The sequence below is a fragment of the Canis aureus genome, chromosome 32 (assembly GCF_053574225.1).
Source record: "Canis aureus isolate CA01 chromosome 32, VMU_Caureus_v.1.0, whole genome shotgun sequence".
NCBI classification, from domain to species: Eukaryota; Metazoa; Chordata; class Mammalia; order Carnivora; family Canidae; genus Canis; species Canis aureus.
In genome coordinates, this window is record NC_135642.1 from 16,688,028 (window position 1) to 16,709,247 (window position 21,220).

At 48.2% G+C, this 21,220-nt stretch overlaps 1 protein-coding gene across 8 annotated transcripts in view; it reads left to right on the top strand.

The window, feature by feature from the left end:
* BLOC1S6 (biogenesis of lysosomal organelles complex 1 subunit 6) overlaps positions 1–21,220 on the top strand; it is a 118,549-nt gene that overhangs the window by 85,171 nt on the left and 12,158 nt on the right. For 3 of the 8 annotated variants that reach the window (XR_013370162.1, XR_013370161.1, XR_013370163.1), the window contains 2 exons: positions 4,613–4,663; positions 7,391–7,626. The exons of 1 other annotated variant lie outside the window; for it this stretch is intronic. Coding sequence is in view for 3 of the 7 variants with exons in the window: in XM_077880966.1 (XP_077737092.1) it covers positions 3,409–3,500 (92 nt within the window). In the remaining 4 variants the exon portion in view is untranslated. Of the gene's footprint in view, positions 1–1,624; positions 2,035–3,408; positions 3,594–4,612; positions 4,664–6,255; positions 6,300–7,390; positions 7,627–21,220 lie in introns of those variants that run through there. 4 more of the 8 variants (XM_077880966.1, XM_077880970.1, XR_013370164.1 and 1 more) reach the window with 3 other exon arrangements.

Here is a 21,220-nt window from a genome sequence, read left to right on the forward strand (position 1 = left end):
GTTGATTACCCTCTTAGGAATATGTATTAAAACACTCACTCAGAGAGAATCAGCCCTTTAGTAATTGAAGGAAAAATAAGAAGACCCAGAAGAAGACAGAATACCAGAGTGTTAAGTGAGGAGTTAAGTGAACTTTCACTTTTAAAAGGGCACAAAGTCGGGACGCCTGGGTGGCTCAGCGATTGGGTGCTTGCCTTCAGCTTAGGTCGTGATCCTGGGATCTGGGATCGAGTCCCGCATCGGGCTCTTTGCATGGAGCCTGCTACTCTCTCTGCCTGTATCTCTGCCTCTCTCTCAGTCTGTCTCATGAATAAATAAATAAATCTTTAAAAAAAAAGTGGGGGGACAAAGTCATCAGGACCCTCAAAATGCTGTGGGAACCTGAGCAATTTTTCTTGTAGAAGACTCTTCTCTTAGATTCCTGTGGGATTTGATTGCTGAACTAGGTTTACTGTTTTCCACAGGTATTTTACAGTACCTCTCTCCCAACTCCTTCCTACCTTTCCCGTTTATGAAGTGACCTTAACAAATCTCTATTTATTGCAACTAGAAGCACCTAAATTGTCATCATCTTTCAGGTTCCTCCAGCATGTTGTGTTTTTCAAAGTGTTTTAATAATGCATTGCCTAATTTAATAATAAGGATGCTACTTAGGAGTATATGTATCTCCGTGCCTGCTCACCCAGGAATTCAAGGAAGAGGGTGGTAATCGGCACCTAGGTGCAGTCCTGCTGTCAGCCACACATCTGTTCTCATTGCTTATTGTTTTTTTTTCCTATTGTTTCATTCAGTTTCTTAGAGTATTCTCATCTCTGGCTGGATTTTTTTTTAAGATTTACTTATTTTTAAAGATTTTATTTATTTGAGAGAGCATAAGCAGGATTTGGGGAGTGGGGAGGAGGGGGAGAGGCAGAGGGAGAAGCAGACTTCCTGCTGAGCAGAGAGGCTGATGTGGGGCTTGATCCCAGGACCCGTGACATCATGACCTGAGCCAAAGGCATCGCTTACCTGACTGAGCCACCTAGGTGCTCCAAGATTTATTTATTGATTTGAGAGAGAGAGAGAGTGAGCATGTGTGAGTGTGAGTAGGGGGAGAAGCAGAGGAAGAGAGAGACAATGTCCAGCAAACTCCATGCTGAGTGCAGAGCTCGATTTGAGGCTCAATCCCAGAACCCCAGGATCATGACCTGAGCCCAAGCAGATGCCTGACTGAGCTGTTCAGGCACCCTGCTCCTTTAACTCTCTTGATAAAACTATGGTAGTGATAGGGAGTTACATGGATATACATTTCATCTACTAATTCTCTTAATCCATTCTGATAATATCGGAGGAATAGAAGTGGAGGAGGCCTGGGATGCCTGGGTGGCTCAGCGGTTGAGCGTCTGCCTTTGGTTCAGAGCGTGATCTCGGTTCCAGGATCGAGTCCCACATCGGGCTCCCTGCGAAGAGCCTGCTTCTCCCTCTGTCTATGTCTCTGCCTCTCTCTGTGTCTCTCATGAATAAATAAATAAAATCTTAAAAAAAAAAAGAAGCGGAGGAGGCCTGAGTTTCTGCATTAGGAGAGAAGTGGATGGAATGGCTGCACAGTACTCTTGATTTTCCTACAAGACTGTTTTAATTCTAGACCGACTGTGAATCTCCACACCTCTTTGATAGAAACAAGCAACAGAGAAACTGAAAGTGGGTGAGATGTGGCTCAGGAGCCTTGCCTTGAGATGCTAATGATGCTGGGGTTGACGGAAGCAAAGCCAAGCTGCTAGGAGAAATGAACAACTCCAGAGTGGCCAGGACATTCCCGTTACGGCTGTCCTGAGATATTTCACCACCACCACCATCACCACCACCACCATCTCAAGAAAGCTATCTTTGATGATGCCTGCTAAAGCCTGCCTTTCTGGATCTTCAGCCTACGAGTGGTAGGCTGAGTAGCTCCATCTCTTCTATACCTTAGTAGCTCTGGGGAAAGAGCACAGCTAGAGTTGGAAGCCAGGTTTTCTCATTGGAGGGCCCTACGGAATTCAGTTTCCTTTGGGGGTAAGCATGCAGACCTGAGATGAACCCTAACACTTACTTTCGCAGCATTAATTAACATAAGGCACCTTGTATTCTGTGGCTGTTAAGGAGCATTGGCTTCGGGACTGTTGTTTTCACTTAATGGCACGTCTCTGTTCAGTGCAGTGGCAGCATCCAGGCAAATGAATTCACCTCCGATGAAATGTTCCTGGCTGTTGACTGCCTTACAGTTTGGGCCTCAGACAAATCCTGAGGTCCACAAATTTACCCTCTCAGAATTGGGGAGCAGAGAAGAGATTGATTCTGAATGGGGCACATGCCTCTTTCCCATCTGGGTTGAAAGTCCAGTGGTAAGGAGAGGACATGAGGCCCACAGGAGTCAACTTCCCTTTCTGCAGTCCCTCCTGGAGTCCTCTTATTCTACTGACCCATCCTTCTTTCCCCAAGAGAGGTAACGAATGGAGCACCAGTTTGTGCCACCTTACAAGTCAGACCTGATGTTGAGGATGCAGACTGGCATATAAAGCAGGCTGTGTCACATCCACCCTAGTCTTTTCTCTGTGTTCCCATCATGGCGATGAAACTGTGCCTCACACACCTCTATCTATGGGGACCGTAACTGACTTAGAGTCCCAGTTGCCGTGCCCTGAGGCCTATCTGCATTTGCACTGAAGCAGGCTTCCTACAGACTGCTCCTAGCTAGTGGTCTGCTCCTAGGAGAGATGGACCTTCCCCTGATGGTCAGATTTGGCTAAAGGACTCCCCATTGGCATCACTGAAGCTCTGCTCAACAGTTTAGGATGCTTCTCTACCGTACTTTCTTTTCTTCATCCTGGCAGGCAGTATAAGAAGGAATAAAGAAGTCACCCAAAGTGGGAAGTCACCCAAAGTGGGCATGCTGGAAGGGCTATATTGTGTAAGGCCAAAACACCCACCAGAGAATTTGTCCCATGAGAGAGCACAGGACACACCACCAAGTCATCAGAATGTACTGGTGAAAGGGGCACCAGCATCACTAAGAAGTTTGCAGGCCAGGACCGGTGGAAGTTCTGAGAAGCACATGTTAGCATACGTGAAGATTGATAAGAGGCCAGGAGTGGCCCTTAACTGTCGAAAGCCCCAAGGCCAGAATTACCCTACCCACCAAAAGGGAAGGCTAATGGAGCACGGTGTTAGTTTTGCCTTTGGGGGCAAAATAGGCAGATAGTCCTACAAGGGTGCTGCTTAGCATTTATAACAGGAGTCAGCAAACTTTTTTGGTAAAGGGCTGGGTAGCAAACATTTTAGGTTTCGTAGGTCACATCAGTTGTACAAAAGGAACAATAGACGATATATAAACGAATGTAGCTGTATTTCTTTCTTCCTTTTTTAAAATTTTATTTATTTATTTGACAGAGAGCACAAGTAGGGGGAACAGCAAGCAGAGGGAGAAGCAGATCCCCCTCAGAGCAGGGAGCCTGGTGTGGGGCTCAGTTCGAGGACCCTGAGATGATGACCTGAGCCGAACGTAGATACTTAACCAACTGAGCCACCCAGTGACCCAAGTGTAGCTGTATTTCAATAAAACTTCTTTACAAAAACAGGTGGTTGGTTTGATTTGGTCTATGGATCGTTGTTTATTGATCCCTTATCTATTAAAAAAAAAAAAAAGGAATTGGAAAAGCAAGAAGCTGAGGGCAAGTCATGATCTCTTACTCAGTTCCCAGACTTGAGTCAGTTTTGAGATCTGGAACCCATTGACTAAAGAGGTAGCTGGAGGACGGACCCTATAACACTCTGGCATGTACAGACCATGACAATTCCCCCAGTCCTTCCTCAGAGGAACCAATGGTCATTTACTTCGGTAACTGTATGCTAGGATTGTTGCACAAAAGGTTCTGAGTTGACACTGATACACAGAGACCCAAAGGAGCATCATGGCCCTCCAGTTGGAGTAGAAGCCTATAAGGACCAGGTAAAAACAAACTGCATAAAGTCCAGTTTACAGTAGGTCTACTAGAGCCAACAGCCCCATCCAGTGGCCTTACAGTGCCTTCCCACCACTGACACATCTAACACCAGGGGGCACGGCCAGAAGGGCTGACTGCACTGGCTGAAACTTTGGTGACACTCCTGTTTCAGCTGTACTCGAGGCTGGCAGCATTCTGTGTTACGTAATATATGGGCCAGAGAAGTATCCCTGGGGTAGAATGTGTTGCCTCTAGAATCACCAGTTCTGTAACACAAGGCACTGTACTCCCTTCTTTGTGACAGGACGGTACAATGCATCAGTTTGTCTTTTATTTTGGAAGGGGATATCCCAGAATATTCCTGACCACGGAACTCTAAAAATGTCACTGAAATCGCCTATTCCTTGCTCTTCATAGAGTTTTCTCTGTGAAAGTGCATACATCTTATTGAAGCCTATAGCATTCTAGCTCCTCTTGCTCATTTTGTCCAGTCAGCTGGAGGTCATCAGTGAAATGGATCTGTGTAATATTGTCTTAGATATCTAAGAGGCCCAGATTTCTCAGACTGTATTATGACAGGAGGTGGGAGAGTTAACATAACCCCTGAAGGAAACTGTAAACTGAATATTGTCTGTTTTCCTTGCCCACAGAGCCTCAGCTAACATTTCTCTTTGGAGGCTTAAGGAGTATCTTATCCACAGGTATGGAATCCCATTTAGCAGAGTATCCAACCAGGGGATCTACTTCAAGTAGAGGAAGTATGGGGGTGGTCATGACCGTGAGATCCTCTGGTTGTGTCATGTACTGCACCACCTAGAGGTAACTGGTCTTACAGACGGCTGGAATGGCCTTCTAAAGACAAACTGAAGCTCCAGCTCTGAGAAAGCACTCTGAAAGGGTGGAGGGCTGTCCTGAGGGACCAATAAACATGGTATGTTTATTAAATCAGAGACCTCTATATGGTGCCGTGTTCTCGGTCAGTAAGAAGGATACAAGGGTCTGAAAACCAAGGAGTGGAAGCAGGAATGGCTAAACTTATCATCATCCTTTTTTTTTTTTTTTTTTTTTAAGATTTTATTTATTTATTCATGAGAGATACAGAGAGAGGGAGAAGTAGGCGCCATGCAGGGAGCCCGATGCGGGACTCCATCCCAGGACTCCAGAATCATGCCCTGGGCTGAAGGCAGGCGCTGAACCGCTGAGCCACCCAGGAATCCCCCAGACTTACCATCATTCTTAATAGCCGCCAGGGAATGTGTGCTTCCTTTCCTTGCAACTCTGGGCTCTGCAAGGTTGAGGGGCCTGGGACCCAAAGGGAATGCCTTTGCCAGAGGCACAATGAAGGTGCCGTGGAATAAGAAATTCTGGCTGCTGATAGGGCACTTTGGAGCTTTGTGTCAGGGACAAACAGGCAAGAGAGGAGTTGCCACAGTAGTAGAAGTAACTGAACCTGAACATCAAGAGGAGGAGGTCTACTTTTACACAGAGGATGCCAGGAGGAGTATGTGTAGGACTCCGTTGATTCATGTGGGCACCTCTATGCTACTCCCTTGTCCCACTATAACTGTGACTAGAACACATGCAGCAACCCAGCCTGAGAAGAGAGGGTATGATTGTCAAGTGTTCAGACGCCCCAGGATAAAAGGTTTGGGTCACACCACCAGGTAAGTCCCAAGACCTAACAAGGTGATAGCAGAAGCTGAAAGGGGTTTAGAACAGATGCTGGAGAAGGGAGAAGGCGATTATGCACTGTGGCCTTGGGATCAACTATGATGATCCTGGGGGACTGTTAGTTCATCTAATACACTCCCTTTTCTCAGGTGCTCCTCATGAGGGAGGCCCACGGAGGAGCTGCTTTCTGCACCTTTGTGGAGAAGTAGATCTATGTGGCACAGGAGGTGGATTGTGGTGGCCAGGAGACCATGCCCTACAGCTCTCCAACTATAATGGCCTCAGCTACTTCACTCTGAATTCCACCGCCACATTTTCGCTAAAGCATGCTTCCCATGGGCTGCTCCTAGCCGGTGACAGCTCAGCAGGGATAGTAAGGCAAGCCCAAGGCCTCTTGTTCAAATTTTATTAAGAATTTCAAGATGGCAGCAGCAGAGCGTTAAACCAGGTGTGGGCCCTGTGTGACTATAGGTTGCATTCTCATTAAGCCGACTCTGTCTGGGAGATACGGGTCTTCTCTAATAGCTGACTTTGGCCAGATAGCTTTGCTGAACCTTCTTTAGACTACACAGCTGTCTAGAAAGCTTCCATTCAACCTTTCTTCCCTCTCTTCTTCTTTTAGGGTCACTTGCATCGTACTCTGATGATTAACACAGCCTTCTCCAGTTTCCTTCTTATTTTCTCTTCTAAGCATTTCCCAATAAAATCCTTGCATGTTTAAGTCTGTATTGGTAACTGCTTCTCACAATGCCTATACTAACACAGCTCCTTCATCCTGCTATCCTATCACATATGTATGTAACAAACCCTGCAACATGACTTTGAGGGTTTTCTTTCCAACAATAAACCCAATTTAGGCTCCCCCTGTCTCCTGGGTCCCAGCTGGATGGTACTGCTTATCCACCAAATGACCTGATTTTAAATGGGCAACACAGGTTAAACAGAGGCTAAACCTTTTTATTCCATTTTCATCATGATTTCTTTCCTGTTTGACAAGACTGTTGGGCATGAGGTTGTAGTAGAGGTTAAAACTCCTGGGGGAGAAGGAAAAATGAGAAGTCAGTAACAGGAGAGAGAATGCACATGAGAAGGAAAAAGTAGAGCACACCTGAGAGAAAACAAGGAAGCCTAAAAGTGGCATTTCCTGGGGAAAGACCCTGGGCAGGGGCCCCTTTGGATCTTGGATGTTGGTGGCCCCAAGGCCAGTGCCACTGGCTGTTGGAAAAAGGCTGCTCGCTTTTACTCACTGCTCTCTTTAGGCACCCAGCAATTTTTTTCAGGCAATTGTGTCAATTGCCCAACTTTAATAGAATTACCACAAACCAGGAACAAGCTCTCTCCATTCTTCATGCTCCATCTGGAACCATGGGAGTCCCTAGGCCCACCAGGGAAATACTTGTTGCAGTTTCATAGTCCCCTAGAGCTCCCTTCTGGATGGACTTTTCCTGTGTTGTTCAAAACATGTAGAAAAGCGGTAAATGTATGAGAATTGCTACCTGCTTCAGAGGTCAGGAAGGCCTTAGATCACCATATTCTCCCCAAATTTTGAGTTTTTTTTAATTGAATTACTAGCCCTCCCGGTGCTTACCAAATGTGAATTAAGTTTACTGGCCTTTGAGGCAGACTGAGCCCCCCTCTGGAGCTTATACTCTTACCTAGAAACTATTCTCCTGAACCCAACACACTTGTTTTTTATTTATTTATTTATTTATTTATTTATTTATTTATTTATTTATTTATTTATTTATTTATGATAGTCACAGAGAGAGAGAGAGAGGCAGAGACACAGGCAGAGGGAAAAGCAGGCTCCATGCACCGGGAGCCCGACGTGGGATCTGATCCCGGGTCTCCAGGATCGCGCCCTGGGCCAAAGGCAGGCGCCAAACTGCTGCGCCACCCAGGGATCCCAACCCAACACACTTGTATTGGATAAAAGACAGAGTGCTAATCCCTGGGGACAAGAAGATGAAGACACAGTCCCTGTTTTCAATGGGTTTGTATTTTTCTTGGAGAGACACAATTTGTCATTGGAGGGAGTGGTAAGTAACTGTGATATAAAGTATCAGAAGAACAGAGACCAGGAATGATGGGACTCACTGCTGGCACTGGGGCAGGTTTGAGAAGAAAGGTATCTTTGGCAAGGAGCCATCAACTCCAAAGAAACTCTTTCCATTCACCAGCTCTTGCTCTTGAGGCAGAAGGAACACCCACAGCAGGTATCTGCCCTGGAGGATGGACTGGGACCATCCCTCCCATTTGTTTTGCTTCATCTCTTGGGATTATCACTCCCATTCTCAGGTTCAATTTTGGGTCTAAGGGGCATTTTGTGTGCAGTACATCTGCCTATGGAGCAAATAGTTGATCTCAAATCACCCCCATCTTTGAGAAACCGGGTTTAATATTCATGTACCACGCCAGTAGTCATACCATTCCATTTGTCTTCAGGCAGACATGTTGAACTTCTTTGTCTTTAGTACCTGATATAACACCTGCCTAAACACTGGATAACAAGGACAAGAACAGCTATAATCCTATAGTTACCTTAGTAATTACGATTTACTAAGTACTTATTCTATGCCAATTATGGTACCAGTCACTTTATATGTACTAACTCATTTAAATTTTCATAGAGATATGAGGTAGGCACTTTAAAAACTACCCATTTTACTGATACAATTAACTGAGGCATATTAATGCCATTTTCTTTGAGACCGATGGTTTACAAACCCAAAGTATATGGGTCCTCATAGTTCCATATACCCTGAAGTTTTCATGGCCCAAGAGACACAGTGTTTCTTTTTCTAATATATCCTTGAGATAGGAGGACAGATTTTATCTCTATTTTTTACATGGGGAAGTTTAGGTAAAAAAAGAAATGCCCCAAACTGAGTTTGAACTATGTTTCTGAGAAAGATTTGATTCCAGATCCAGTATTTTTCTGACATCCTAGCAGATTCCTGTGGCTGTAGAGTCTGAGCCGGCCTGAGCCACACCCTCACTCTACAGTATTCTAACAATGAAAAATTTGGCAGAACCTGTTCTTGCTCTAGGATTGAGGGTTTTCACTATCATACCACCTTGCTTATGTATGTAGAAGACAGTCTATACTAAGATCTTATATTTATGGAACCTACAGTAGACAGCTTTATTTTTGTTTCCCCCCTGCCCAGTACTCAACCCCTTTCCGCATTTGGGGGAAACACCATCATAAGAATACTGGTGGAAGTCAGTAGGACCCAGTGTGCTCTCTCTCTGCTTTGATATCTATGGAGCTGACCTTTGACATAGATTTGGTCAGTGGACACTCCCACTGAGGACTTGAATTCTCATTTCCTTAATATTTGTGTTTTTTGCAAAGGTAGTGAGAGCATTCTTGGTGCTGCCAGATGGCATTGTGCTTTCGTTTTTTGATTCTACAGAGCCATCTTAATTCCTGTCCACCTTCCTGCCATCATTACTTCATCATTTTGGTGGTTCTGTGATACCCCTTTTCTATGCAAGGTATTTGGAGCTCTTTCCTGCTTTCAGTCAAGAATGTGAATTGAGTTAGAACCTTCTGTAGTTTGTGAAGTCCCTCCATATACCTTCATGCTTCGGGTCAGAAAAACAATTTCATCTTCTATGTAACAGATGAGGAAACTCTAGCTACCCTGGGGCCTGATAGCAATTTTAGTTATTATTAGATATGCAGGCTGGCTCCGAGGAAAATAGCACATTTGGGAGAGGTTTGGGCTGCCTTTTAAAAACTCTGCATAACATATAATCATTATGTCCTTTATGCTCACCCTGCTGTGATGCTGAGACTGCCTGGTGGTCTGGCCGGATGAGCACTGTGTTCTGCTCAGTCCCTGCAGTGTAGTTGGGGGAGGAACCCATCCCCAGCTCCCCTATAGGTCTTAACTGCAGCTCCTCAGGAGCTGACGTCACTTGGGCCCAGGACAGCTTGGGTGGGTGTGCTGGGGCCAGGGACTGAGCCTTTTCTCTAGCTACCCATTCACCTAGGGAAGAAGGGGAAGGGACCAGGGTGGGGCTTGCTGGGGAGCCAAGCAGAGAGTACTATTTAAAGCTGTATGTTTGCCAACATATAGTATAACACCCAGTGCTCATCCCATCAAGTGCCCTTCTCAGTGGAAAAAAAAAAAATTGAAAAAAGGAAAAGAAAAGAAAAAAGACTGGGAGACCATCCTGGATTATCACAAGGGCCTTTAAATGTGGAGTAAGGAGGCAGAAGTTCTAGACTCAGAACTGTATGATGTGTGAACATCTCAACCAGACATTACTGGGTTTGAAAACGAAAGGAGGCCATGAGCCAAGGAATACAGGCAGCCTTGAAAAGCTGGAAAAAGGAAATAAATTTTCCCCTAGAGGCTCCAGAAAATAATTCTAGTCCTGCCAACACATTGATTTTAGTATGAAACCCATGTCAGGTTTTTGACCTACAGAATTTTAGGATAATAAATTTGTATTTAAAAAAAAATAAAAAATAAATCTGCGTGTTTGCAGGAAGAGCCTCTCTACGTGTCCTTCCCTTCCACCTTCCCTTTCTTGTCTTCCCCAGCGTCTCTTCCTCTGTTCCATTCCCTATTCCCACCCATTCCTGTGCTGGTTCTTCCTGCTCAGGAGCCTGCACCATCTTCCCAGAGCCCTGCCAGTCTGCTTTTCCTTCTCTCAAATATTCTTGAATTGGGCTGTGTTCTTCTCAGTGCGAGTCCTTTCTCTTCCCACCCTTTAATGATGCTTTTCCTAGAGCCCCATCTCTGCAAGCACACTTTTACTACTTTGTAAGCCGCGCTTGGGTAGAAGCCAAGTCTGGTTTTGTCAACAGAATATGACCAGGGAGCAGGCACAGGGCTCGCTTGACAGAAGCGGGCAGGGACTGAGGAGTGTCCATTCTATGAAAGAATGATTGCAGGAGTGAGTCAACTCTTAGCCTCCTTCCCGGCTGTCTGATGTTACCGTCCCTGCTCTTCTTGGAAGGAGAAGGAGGAGCCTTAGGTGAGGCATGATGCCTCCAGCTTTGTTCTCTTTTCTCTAGATTGCTTTGGATATTCTGGATCTTGTGGTTCCATACTAGTTTTAGGATTGTTTTATTTCCGTGAAAAAAAAAAGTCATTGAAATTTTTATAGAGATTGCCTTGAACTTACACATTGCTTTGGGTGGTATGGGCTTAACAACATTAGTTATTTCAACCCGTGGGCATGGATCTTCCCACTTGTGTCTTCTTCAGTTTCTTTCATCAGTGACTTACAGTTTTCAGTGTCTTAAACGGCTTAAAATTGTAGTAAGACTTTTGGAACACCGCGTATTTATTGTGAAAAGGTGCTGCGGGATCCGTGTTGGTGGAGAACCGCTCATCCACACTTTGCAAGCCCTTCGGAAGAGCAGCCAACTGAAAAAATGCCCAGTAATGACAGTAGGATGGGAGACGGGGTGGAGGCCAGGGGCTGAAGCCAGCGGGCCGCGGCCTGCTCCCGAGGGTAAGACAGCGGCTCCTGCGTCGTCGGGGCGCCCCTGGGACGCGCTGGGAACCGGGAGGGAGCGCGCCCGGGAGGACCCGCCCCCAACGGCCCGGCCTCCACCTTGACCCTCCCAGTTCCGCGGTGCGGGCGGCGCCGGTCGGGACCGGGGTGCGGAAGGGGCGGCGGCGGCGACAGGTGGCCTCCCGGCCTCTGCACCCCCGGCCTCGCCTCTGCACCCCCGGCCCCGGCTCTGCCCCCGGCTCTGCCCCCGCGGCCCCGGCTCTGCCCCGGCTCTGCCCCACCGGCCCCGGCTCTGCCCCGCGGCCCCGGCTCTGCCCCCGCCTCTGTCCCGCCTCTGCCCCGGCCTCTGCCCCCCGCCTCTGCCCCGCGGCCCCGCCTCTGCACCCCCGGCCCCGCCCCCGGCTCTGCCCCGCGGCCCCGGCTCTGCACCCCCGGACCCGCCTCTGCCCCCGCGGCCCCGGCTCTGCCCCCCCACCCGGCCCCGGCTCTGCCCCGGCTCTGCCCCCGCGGCCCCGGCTCTGCCCCCGGCTCTGCCCCCGGCTCTGCCCCCCGGCCCCGGCTCTGCCCCCGCCTCTGCCCCGCGGCCCCGGCTCTCGGCTCTGCCCCGGCTCTGCCCCCGGCTCTGCCCCCCCGACCCCGGCTCTGCCCCCCCGGCCCCGGCTCTGCCCCCGGCTCTGCCCCCCCGGCCCCGGCTCTGCCCCCGCCTCTGCCCCGCGGTCCCGGCTCTGCCCCAGCTCTGGCCCCGCCTCTGCCCCCGCGGCCCCGGCTCTGCCCCCCCACCCGGCCCCGGCTCTGCCCCGGCTCTGCCCCCGCGGCCCCGGCTCTGCCCCCCCACCCGGCCCCAGCTCTGGCCCCGCCTCTGCCCCCGCGGCCCCGGCTCTGCCCCCCCACCCGGCCCCGGCTCTGCCCCGGCTCTGCCCCCGCGGCCCCGGCTCTGCCCCCGGCTCTGCCCCCGCCTCTGCCCCGCGGCCCCGGCTCTCGGCTCTGCCCCGGCTCTGCCCCCGGCTCTGCCCCGGCTCTGCCCCCGGCTCTGCCCCGGCTCTGCCCCACCGGCCCCGGCTCTGCCCCGCGGCCCCGGCTCTGCCCCCGGCTCTGCCCCCGCCTCTGCCCCCCCGGCCCCGGCTCTCCCCGGTGCGCGCTCGGAGCCCGGGGCAGCCCGCAGGCGGCGCCGGTGTCGGGCTCGGGCTCGGGCTCGGGCTCGGGCTCGGGCTCGGGCTCGGGCGCCCGCCGGGCGGGGCCGCGGCAGAACCTCTCCCGACCTTTCTCGGGAGGAGCCCGCCGTCCCCGCCTCTAGCGTCCGCCCGGGGGCCGGGCAGGCGGGCGGGCGGGGCCCGGGCCGAGGCCGGGGGCCCGGAGCCGGGGCCGGGAGCGGCAGCCTTTGCTGCGCCGACTCTGTGGCCGGAAGCTCCGCTCGCCCCTGGGTAAGAGGCCCCCGGCGGCCGACGTCGGGCCCGCGGCCAGGGGAGGGGGCCGGGCGGGGGCCGAGCGGCCGGAGGCGACCTGTGCCCGACGTGCCCGCGCAGGTGGGACGGGGCGCGGCCCTGGCGCTTCACGCCCGCCTCGCTCCTCCGCCGCGGCGACACCCGCAGCCCTGCCGCCCGCGCCTGGAACTCGGGTCGGGGACTTCCTTCCCGGGGCGTCGGGTTTCGCGGGCGCGGAGGGGCCGAGCTCCGGGGGCAAGTTGACCAGCCAAGTACCCGCGGCCTCGGTGCGTGGGGATTTGGGGCGCCTTCCACTTGCTGAGCAAGCCCCTCCGAGCAGCCCCGCTGCGCCCCGGGCCCCGCCCGAGGATCCGCTGCGCGGGGGCGGACAGGGGGGCGCTTAGGGCGCGCGCTCGGCCGGGATTGGTGCGAACGACGGAGAATTCTCTGGTGGGGCCGGGGCTCCTGACATTGCTCTTCGTCTCTCTCTCTCTCTCTCTCTCTCTCTCTCTCTCTCTCTCTCTCTCTCTCTCTCTCTCTCTCTCTCTCTCTCTCTCTCTCTCTCTCCTTTTTTATGAAAATCCCCACCCAGCTTCTAGCTTCTTGCTCAGAGACAGTGAGAAGAGCCTCCGCGTTCGCCTGGGCTTCTCATGGCTCTAATACACGGTTCTGGCCCATGTTTGCAGCACGCACCCCTTCGGCAGGCTGGTCGGGGGAGACTAAGGAAGCCTTCTCAGAACAGTACTTTGATTTTTTAAATTTTTGTTTATTTATGATAGTCCCACAGAGAGAGAGAGAGAGAGAGAGAGAGAGAGAGAGAGAGAGGCAGAGACACAGGCAGAGGGAGAAGCAGGCTCCATGCAGGGAGCCCGACGTGGGACTCGATCCTGGGACTCCAGGATCACGCCCTGGGCTGAAGGCGGCTCTAAACCGCTGAGCCACCGGGGCTGCCTCAGTTATAAAAACATTAAAAGAATTTATAATGTAGTAATGTAACTGCTTTAAAGAAAACCTAACACATGGAAGGTCTAGCAGCAGATCTAATAGCTACTATGATTTTGAAGTAGTAATGAGCATAAACAATATTTCAAGATATAGTCAACACCTGTGATATAAAACACCTGTGTATTTATTTATTTATTTATTTATTTGAGAGAGAGAGAGAGAGAGAACATGAGAGAAAGAGCACAAACGCTCACAAGTAGGATGGAGGGGCAGAGGGAGAAGCAGACTCCCGCTGAGCAAGGAGCCCAATTCCAGGGCTTGTTGCCCAGGGGATCATGACCTGAGCCGGTACTTAACCCACTTAGTCACCCAGACACCCCAACACATGTAATTTCTATTGGTGACAATCATAGGTATTGCTAATACAGCAGTGGTTTTTGCCTACGTGTACAATTGAAGAAAATGTTAAATTTCAGTTAGAGATTAGTGAAAAAATAAAGATTCCTGCATAGTAGAAAGGGCACTCCCAGAGGTCTGGTGACATGGCTGTGGTCTTGACACTTCCATTGACTAGCAGCATGACCTTGGCTTTTGAACTTCTCAGTGCCTTAGCTTTTTCATTGCATGGTGGAGATGATTGTGTCTTCCCATCTATTTGAGTACCGAGCATCACACCCAGCACAGAGATGTGAAATAAATACCATTTATTATCTGTCTCCCTCACTGGACTACAAGCTTATGGCCAACACCATTGGGATCCCCAGTCCTAGTATATGGAAGGTACTCAATAATGAATGAATTGCGGGTTCAACTCGTATTGAATGAATAAGCCGGTTGGAGAGGGTTGCTTTTGATTACATCTGAAAAAAAAAAAAAAAAACAAAATTCATTAAGGAGACAGCTGGTGGTTTGAGATATGACTATTTAAATTTTGGGCTGCTTTTTTTTTTTTTCTTTTTTTTTTTACTGACTGAACATATAAACACATCTGGCCCTGGTGCGCTGGAGATGTCAGTCAGGGCTGATAGGTTGCGTGACTGGGTCTGTGCAGCTGGTGTTCTGCCAGAGAAAATGAAACTGAATGTTGATAGGAAACCAGGATTCCTCTACAGACCAGTTTCTTTTCCATCTTGCCTATGTCTAGGCTTGTTAATCCGATATGTGGTAACACAGGAAATGTCTAATAGGAAATGGAGACAGACCCATAATGATACATTTCTGCATATAGATGCATATTTTTCCCCTCACCTTTCCTTGCCCCAACCACCCACTACATAAGTCCTCTGTGACCCTGAAGACTTGGTAAATAGCAGCAGTGGGAAGAAGTTGCTAGAAGCCGCCCAGACTAGGCTTGAAGCCAACTAGTTGCGCCTTTCTTTCTTTTCTTTCTTTCTTTTTTTTTTTTTTTGTTTAAGATTTCATTTATTTACTTAAGAGAGAGTGTGAGTAAGTGTGCATGAGCAGGGGAGGGGCAGAGGGAGAGGGACAAGCAGATTTCCTACTCAGTGGGGAGCCTGAGGTGGGGGGGTCTCCATTCCAGGACCCCAAGATCATGACCTGAACCAAAGTCAGATGCTTAATGGGCTGAGCCACCCACACGACCCCTAACCAGTTGCTTCTTAATTCCCAGCCTTAAAAATCTATATAGTTTAACAAATGTGGATGGTAACAGGAAGAAGAAAAGTAGGTCCAGCTAGACATCCCTGAGGTTTACTTTGTAAGAGTGCTAACGTGTGGGCAGTAAGACAGGAAGAGAACTTTGAAAGAAATATGAAATTTAGAACACACTGAGGCTAATTATGTTTCTAACTTTGGGAAGGGCAAATACTGGTGTTATGGACAGACTCGTGTCCCCTCAAAATTCGTATGTTGAAGCCCTAACCCCCAGTGCCTTGGAATGTGACTGTATTTGGAGATAGGGCCCCTAAAAAGGTAATTAAGATTAAATGAGATCATAGGGTGGGGTCTAATCCAATATGACTGATGTTCTTAGAGGGGGAAGAGACACCAGGGGCAAGCCTGGTTATTCTTTTACATTCTGTGCAATAATTCACAGCTCTGATGAATCTAACTAGTAGAGTAAGTATTCCCATTTGAGTACCTGCTTATGAACATCTATTTCCCTTTCCCCCTCATTTAGAAGCTCAGTGTTTTAGAAAAGAAGGGACCTTCGACAACTCCCAGTCCAATCCTTTATCCATGGCTGGAGAAAGCATGGCACAGAATGGTTAAGGACGAGCCCTGCATGGCACTGCCTGGAATGTAGACCCAGTGTCCTGACTCCTGATGCACCCCTCAGACAAAGCTTCACCAAGATGGGGAACTGTGTCATTTGGTTAGGCATAGGACAGACCCGGGCTTAGGGAACCTGGTACACCTGTTACCTAGCCTACCCCTTATTCTGTTCTAACAATTAAAGGATTGAGTTTGGCATCTCTTCAATCATGTTCAAACAACAGATGTATAACTTGTAATTAAAGAGTCTTTTCTCATTGTGTTAAGATCTCACACACTGGTTTCCAGGGAATGATATGCTTGATTAATTGGCCAGTCCTTGTTTATAATGAAATTCCCCCCTCTAACCCCAGCACTCCTGAGCCTGATGAGTAATTTTATTGTGATCATTTAACAGATTCAGCCTAAGCTGATCCCTTCTGTGTGACTGGGAACTCCAGTGTGTCCTGTTCTACAGTCAGGGGATGGGCACACATAAGCATATGCAGAGGAAGCCTGGAATATACTTGAGTAGAGGCCAACTGTGAACGATGAACTTGAAGGAGAGCCAAATTGTTATTATTCGTACACCAGAGCATGAGTGGCCATACTCCCATTGGCTAAAGCAAGCAGAAAAGCAAGACATTTCCTCCCTACCACGTAACTCAGTCAAAACCTCTAACTTTCAGCTGAGCTGAAATAATCCAATTGACTGACTTATTTCTTCCTTTTCCGGAGCCAGTGTGCGAGAATTTTCCTTTTGTAAATAGATTTTTTTTTTAATAGCAAATATATGGCTTGGTGAGATTGTCCCTCCCCCACTATCAGATTTTCTTGATTGTAAAATGAGTGTAGGCTAGGGAAACCTATAGGAAGTGTCTTGGCAGCAAAGGGGCCACTGTTCCATTCCATTGCCAGGTCCTCATTGGTAACTCTATCAGTAACTCTTCAAAGACATTTCTTATGCTTTGTTCCTAAAGAGTTAGGGAACTAAAGAAATCCAATGTGGCTCTATCCCCTGAATCATCAGAGAGCAGTACATGATATTTGTTTCCTGGATGATTTGCTCCAGGTCCACTACCAGAACACTTGCTGCACAGCTTAATATTTAAAATATTAAAATATTTAATTTATCTTTTTTTTAAATTCTTTTTTTAAAGGTTTATTTATTCATTTATGATAGAGAGAGAGGCAGAGACACAGGAGGAGTGAGAAGCAGGCTCTATGCTGGGAGCCTGACGCGGGACTCGATCCCAGGACCCCAGGATCGCACCCCGGGCCAAAGGCAGGCACTAAACCGCTGAGCCACCCAGGGATCCTCACTTTATCTATTTTTTAAAAAATGTTATTTATTTATTCACAAGAAACACACACAGAGAGGCAGAGACATAGAGGGAGAAGCAGGCTCCCTGTGAGGAGACTGATGTGGGACTCGATCCCAGGACCCCGGGATCACGACCTGAGCCGAAGTCAAATGCTCAACCACTGAGCCACCCAGGCACCCTAAAATATTTAATTTTATAACAGCTCTGTAGAGTTCCACCATGGCCCTGCAGGCCTAAATGAAAATTGCCCAATTTTGTTTATTTGCTAACAATATAGTAATCCAGTTCCTGAACACCCAAGTGGTGACAGCGCTGCCATTACTCAAGAGGAGGTGTGCCAAGAGGAAGGGCGCAGCCTGCATTATGTCTTTGCAGAACACCACCCATTGGACTTTTAGGGGGTGTGGTTTCCTTCTCTCCTGCCCTGCTTTGGACCTTGACTGTACTTTGAATAACCGAACACTGTTACTTACACCCTCTCTTCAGTATATACACCCGAGTAAGGTCATAGTTCACATTCTTTCATCTTTATCCCCTATAGCTAATTAGTCACAAAAAATCGTTCAGAATGTGTTTCGTATTATGCCTTCATCTGTGTTCTCATTGTTTATTCCAAGCCCTCACTGGTGCCTGAGTTTCTGAAACAGCCACTTAGTGGGATCTTATATTTCTGGTCTGTCTTGGTAAAACAGACAGATCATTCTTTTTCATTGCAGTCCCCACAGCATCTAGCACCATGCTTGGCACTTAGCAAACACTTGGAAATGCTGATCTCAACTGAACTGCTCCAGCTCATCCTCTATACTTCCCCCAGGGGATCTTCTAAGGCATTGAGAACTTCCAAGGACTCTCCCTGCCAAGGACTCTCTCTGCCATTAGCAGGGACCATGAGTTCAAATGCACGCCAGGACGGGACAGGTGATACAAATAAGCAACATAGCCTGGGTGGGCCTGGGGTGAACTGGAACCCATGACTGCTCAGCTCCAGCTAAGGGTTGGCATGAGAGAATGTGGGCTTGGTGTTATGAGGCCAAGAACCTGGAATTTTTTTGAAAAGATGTCTAAAATTTTTAATATCGGTGCTAATTAAAAATTTAAGAAAACACTGTGAGCCAAAACACAGCTCTGGTCTGCATTTGGCCAGCAGATTGCTGCTCTGTGACCTGTGATCCCTAGATGGGATTGCAGTTGTCTGGGGTTAGGCTCCCAGCCTAAGCTTCAGTTACATGTACTTCTCCAATTATATTTCTCTCTTCCCAGTGGACACCTGTATGCTGTGGGCTGCCCTCCTCCTTGTCCACAGTTACACGATGCTCATTCTAGGTGATTCTCTTTCCAAACTGCAAACCTAACACCCCAGAACTAACCCACCCAGGCCCTTACCTTGCCTGCCCTGTTACTCTGTTTTCTGTTTCATATACTTTCTCTCTCTTCTGCTACTTGGATGTCAGGTTTGACTTTTCTCCCAGGGTGCCTTTCGCACCTCTCATTCAATTATCCTCTTTCCTCTACTCCTTCTTATCTGAATCTTTATTTGCGTTTCTAGTGCCAGCTCCTATTCAGGCCCTTATCACTCACACCTAGACCACTGTGCTAATCTCCAAATTGACCTCCAGAACTGGTTTGGTTTCCCTTCTGTTTAAATTGCTCCCTGAGGGGATCCCTGGGTGGCTCAGCAGTTTAGCGCCTGCCTTTGGCCCAGGGCGCGATCCTGGAGTCCTGGCATCGAGTCCTGGCATCTAGTCCTGGCATCGAGTCCTGCATCGGGCTCCCGGCATGGAGCCTGCTTCTCCCTCTGCCTGTGTCTCTGGCTCTCTCTCTCATAAATAAATAAATAAGTAACTCCCTGAGCAGCGGCTGGGGAGTTCCTCAGTTGAGCATCAGACTCTTAATTTTTTCTTGGGTCATGATCTTAAGGACACGGGATTGAGCCCAGCGTCAGGCTCTGTGCTCAGCATGGAGTCTGCTTGTCCTTCTCCCTCTGCTCTTCTCTCTGCTTGCACTCCCTTGAATGAATGAATGAATGAATGAAATCTTAAAAAAAAATTGCTCCTTGATACCAGATTCATTTTTCTTAAAAACTATTCCCTCTGTTCTGTCACTTCTCAAAACTGATTTTCAGTAGAAAGTCTCAACTCCCTAGTGTGGCCCTTCAGAATTGGGCTATAATATTTCTTTCTTGTCTACTCTTCTATTCCTCTGAACAACAGCCAAATCTGGTTGACCTTCCATTGCCCAAACACATTCTGGGCCTTTCCATCTTATCAGCCAGGGTCTCTGGGAAACAGTCAACACATTGAAACATGTTATTAAGAAGGGTTTAATGCAATAACCATTTACAAAGGTGTGGGTAAGGTTAAGAGAAACTGACAGGAATGGTGAAGCAACTGTATTGATTCAAAGCCTGAAAAAGCAAATAGAGGGTGTGATTACCAGAACCCTGAGACTGTGTGGCTCAGTTGGTTAAGTGTTTGCCTTTGGCTCAGGCCATGATCTCAGGGTCCTGGGATCTGTGAGTGGTCACCCCACCCCCAGTTGGGCTCCTTGCTCAGCCTGGAGTCTCCTTCTTCCTCTACCTCTGTCTCTCTCAAAAAAAAAAAAAAAAAAAAAAAACCCTGAAGAAAACTGTAGCTGAGGGCCACCCACAGGAGTTCAGGCTTTTGGTTGAGCAGGTGAGTTGATGCCAATCTCCGAGGTCTGCTCTCAGGCCTCAGAGCAGAGCAGAGCAGAGAAGGCAGGCACCATCTCTTTCATTTGTTTACTGATGCTCTTCCCTCCTCTTGGTTCACCCATAGCATCTCCACTTGTCAAATGCTGCCAGTCTTTTACTTCCTGCTGAGATTCTGTTTCATGGAGCTTTCGTTGATTACTCTTTCTCTCTTCAAAACACCTAAGGTATTTGACTTGTATTGATTACATTGTACTTTGTCACGAAAGGGTAAAGTTAGAAGTGTGCACACCATTCCTTTACTAACTTGAGAAGGGATATATCCTAGAACTTTGTGTTTTCCTCCACACTCTGTAAATTTTTTCAAAATGAATTAAGTCCCATAAATCTGTTCATCCTTTAATTCTTTTTTATTTTTAATATATTTTTAATATTTTATTTAAATTCAGTTTGCCAACATGTAGTATAATACTCAGTGTGCATCTCATTGTTAATTCATTTTTTTAAAGCAAATATTACTGGTGTGGTCTGAATGTTTGTGCTCCTTCCAAAATTCACGTGTTGCAATCCTACCCCCCATTGATGGGGTCTTTGGGAGGTGATTAAGTCACGAGCCTTCATGGATGGGATTATTGCCTTATAAAAGAGGATCTGGAAAGATTCAGAGCCAATTCTAATACATGAGGACACAGGAAAAAGGCCCTCACCTGACCATGTTGGTGCCTTGATCTTGGACTTTCCAGCCTCCAGAATTGTAAGAAATATATTTCTATTTAGAGGCTACTGTGTCTGTGGTATTTTATAGTAGGCCGGGCAGACTAAGGCAAGTACTGAGATCCTTCATGGTGGTAGGTGTTGTGCTTGGTGCTGAGACTAAAATGGTGAGCATGTCACATGCGGTCTTTGTACTGACAAAATTTACTTTCCAGTGGAATGGAGTACATGGTACTCCCTTGCACCCCCCCCCCCCCCCATTATTATACCCTCCTGAAATACCCTGATCTCAGCCTTGGCCCAACATCCAGTCCAGGTCACAGCTGCTCTAACCCCTCTAGCTCAATTCGATTCTATAAGTTATGTTACCTTCCTTGCCCTTCTGGGAACTTTCTTCTGGTCACTCAGTTATTTGTTGGCATTTTGATGTAGCTCTTTTCCCAGAGAGATTGAAAACTCTTGGTGGTTGTGGACTCTGGTTCTATCTAGACTCTGATTGTGTCTCTCCACATGGGCTGTTCCTGTCATCCCCCAGGATAGTCAAGATAGTGGGTGGTAGTAGGCAAAAAACCTCTGTAGTCTACCAAGTGTGGAGCACCAAACTCTGGCCACCTCTGTAGGAACAGTTGCCAAAAAATGGGGTAACTTGATTTTTTAACCCTCTACGATCTCAGGATTAGTGGAAGGAGTATTAAGGTTGACTTTCAAAAATCTGGGTTTATATCCAAGCTCTTAGATTCAACTAGAATGTCACTTAACTTCTCTGAACCTCAGTTTCAGCATCTATAAATGGGAATAACAATACGTACCTCATGGGAT